This window comes from Aphanomyces invadans, assembly GCF_000520115.1.
Source record: "Aphanomyces invadans strain NJM9701 unplaced genomic scaffold supercont1.3, whole genome shotgun sequence".
NCBI classification, from domain to species: Eukaryota; Oomycota; class Saprolegniomycetes; order Saprolegniales; family Verrucalvaceae; genus Aphanomyces; species Aphanomyces invadans.
In genome coordinates, this window is record NW_008580148.1 from 1,828,584 (window position 1) to 1,831,111 (window position 2,528).

At 47.8% G+C, this 2,528-nt stretch overlaps 1 protein-coding gene across 1 annotated transcript; it reads right to left on the reverse strand.

Moving 5' to 3' along the window:
- Positions 1 to 197: 197 nt before the first annotated feature.
- Positions 198 to 415, reverse strand: H310_02229 (hypothetical protein; the record flags this gene model as incomplete). Its single annotated transcript, XM_008865671.1, has 2 exons — positions 198 to 267; positions 357 to 415. The coding sequence occupies 2 exons, from the start codon at positions 413 to 415 to the stop codon at positions 198 to 200; spliced, it is 129 nt and encodes a 42-aa protein (XP_008863893.1).
- Between the last annotated feature and the right edge of the window lie 2,113 nt (positions 416 to 2,528).

A 2,528-nucleotide genomic window follows, 5' to 3' on the forward strand; every position in this document is an offset into this window, starting at 1 on the left:
CAATGCCAACATGAGGTTTTGCGTTGTCTTGTTGGATGAAGATGCTGTTCGATCGTCGTCCAGGCCATTTAGCCTTGATAGCAGGAATCACATTTTCGACCAAGAAACGGCGATAAACATCTTTGTTGACGTTGATCGGTGTTGTCACTGGAGTTCCCCTGTCGCGGTTGACACTGCGTCTCTGAGCCAAACGAGTCTCAACGAACGCCCAAGTTCCAATCTTTCCATCCCACGTCTTTCGTCGTCGAGGATCCCACCTTGGACGTGCTACCGCAGTCAAAAACATGACTTTTGTGATATGGCGCTTTGATTTACATTTTCGCACTGGCACAGGCCCGTCCTTCCACAGGTGGTACTTCCGGTTCACTTGGGTGAGAAAGAACCACTTCTCGTCAATGTGAACCATGACGAGCATGTCGTGCCATAAACGTGAGTCACTCGGACCTTGGCGAAGGAAACCCTCTCTTCCTTGTGCTTGACTGAAAGGAGCGGTTTGAGACGACTCGTCCGGCGATTTATATTGCCCGACTTGACGAGACGCCAGAGCGTTGTTGCCGGAATACCCGTAGTTGCTGCGAATGTGCGTAAGGTTGAGCGATGAAAAGGTTGCGCTGCCTTCACAGCCGCTTCCACATCAGCAAGCGCCCTCTTCTGCTTCCGTCCGCATCGGCCCTACTTCCTTGCTGCAACGCAAGCCACCCTGCCAGACTCTTCAGTGTCCATGGCCCTCTTCCATAGTCGCCAGACCATCATGCGTGAAACATGGAACTCTTTGGCCAACGCAGTTGTCGCTCCATGCTCAAGTCGTCCGTTCGTTACACGCCGGAGCAGGGAGTGGTACAAAGAGCGGCGCTCGTCGTGGCTTAGCTCCCGGTTGGTCGTAAGGCGCGGCATAAAAAATGCGTATAACTTCTCATCAAAAACGAATTGTATTAAACGATGCGGCGGTGCAAAACAAAGCGGTTGCAAGAGATTTGAACAAAAACGGATAAGAATTGAATGAATGGCGTCGGTTTGAAGTTTTCTTTACCATGGGATAGAATTTCGCCGCTCTCTAACGCGTTTGTCCTTGCGAATTAAATTGCACGAAAAACTGCATTTTGTTAAGTCTGTTGTGAGCTTTATTTTGGTACTCAATGCTTTTGAAACGGCTTATTGCTTCGAGAGATAGTGACCTTCGAGTAAAGTGTAACCAGTATTTCGGGACGGAGGAAGTATATCGTTTTTTAAATATCAAGATTGCAATTAAGAAAAAATGCTTCTGAAGGTTTTTTACCTGGCATAGCAAAACTTAAATTCAATAAAAATAAATTGAATGATTACTTCAGATACTCTTTCAATTTTTTTCATTAGGCAGATTTCGCAACTTCTGGTTTTGTTTTATCCACGTTCCATATTCTAGAACACAGATAAAGTGCAGGAAAAAAGAGCCAGGTTTCGCAACCACCCCGCTGCAAACTGCTTTTATCCAGATAACAGCAGCCAATCAAATTTAGCCGAGTGTGCAAGTACTACGACGTGAATCAAACACGTAAGGAACTCCAAGGAATACTGTCTGCTGTCGAAATCGATGCCCTCTTAAGGCGTTGCCGAAAGGGCAACTTTCGTCAAAAGATGCGCCTTCTTCGCCTCATCGCTTGCGTTATTGAACGTCCGCTTGTCCCCGATGTCCGTTTCGACCTGCTCAAGCTGTCCGATGTCGACTCGATGTTGATGTTTCCTTCGACTTTGCAGGGGTACAAGCTCTGGTGTGTGCACTTCGCCTGCCCGATGTGATTATCACATCAAGCCGAGACCGATGTTCATCGACTGAAGCACTCTGCATCATATTGTATCGCATGTCGTTCCCGCGCCGCTACTGCGACATGATGGCCACGTTTGGTCGATCGAGGGAGTCACTGTGTCGTATTTTCAACGATGTAATTGACGCATTGTATGTGAAGTGGCATCGATTGCTCTATTTCTGTCTGCATATTGTTGCTGGCCGACTCGACATCTACTCAAGAGCCATTGTGTCGAAGGGAGCGCCCATGGAGAACGTTTTTGGCTTCATCGATGGGAGCAAATTTGAGCCGTGCCGAATCACCCAAAAACGCAAACGCATTCGACTTGCGTTTTCCAACCTCCAGCGCCTCCTGTACAGCGGGCACTAGCGTCGTCATTGCTTGAATTTTCAGGCTGTGACAACGCGACACAACAATGCTCCGGCAAAGCAAACTGCAAGAGTACTTGGACGAGAACATGTTTTCGAAGGGTATCTTATTTACGGCGATCCTGCGTACGGCGTGCTTGATTGGGTCTGTTCTGGCTTTAAGGGCGCGCAATTGGACCAACGTTGTCGTGACTTCAATGCAGCTATGAGCAATGTGCGCAAATCTGTCGAGTGGACATTTGGTGCTATGAAACAACATTGGGCGATGGCTACCTTCAAGAGGCAGCAAAAAGTTATTCTTCAAAATGTTGGCAAGGTGATCATGGCGGCAATGTTGTTCAACAATTGCCACTGCTGCTATTATGGTGGCAATCAA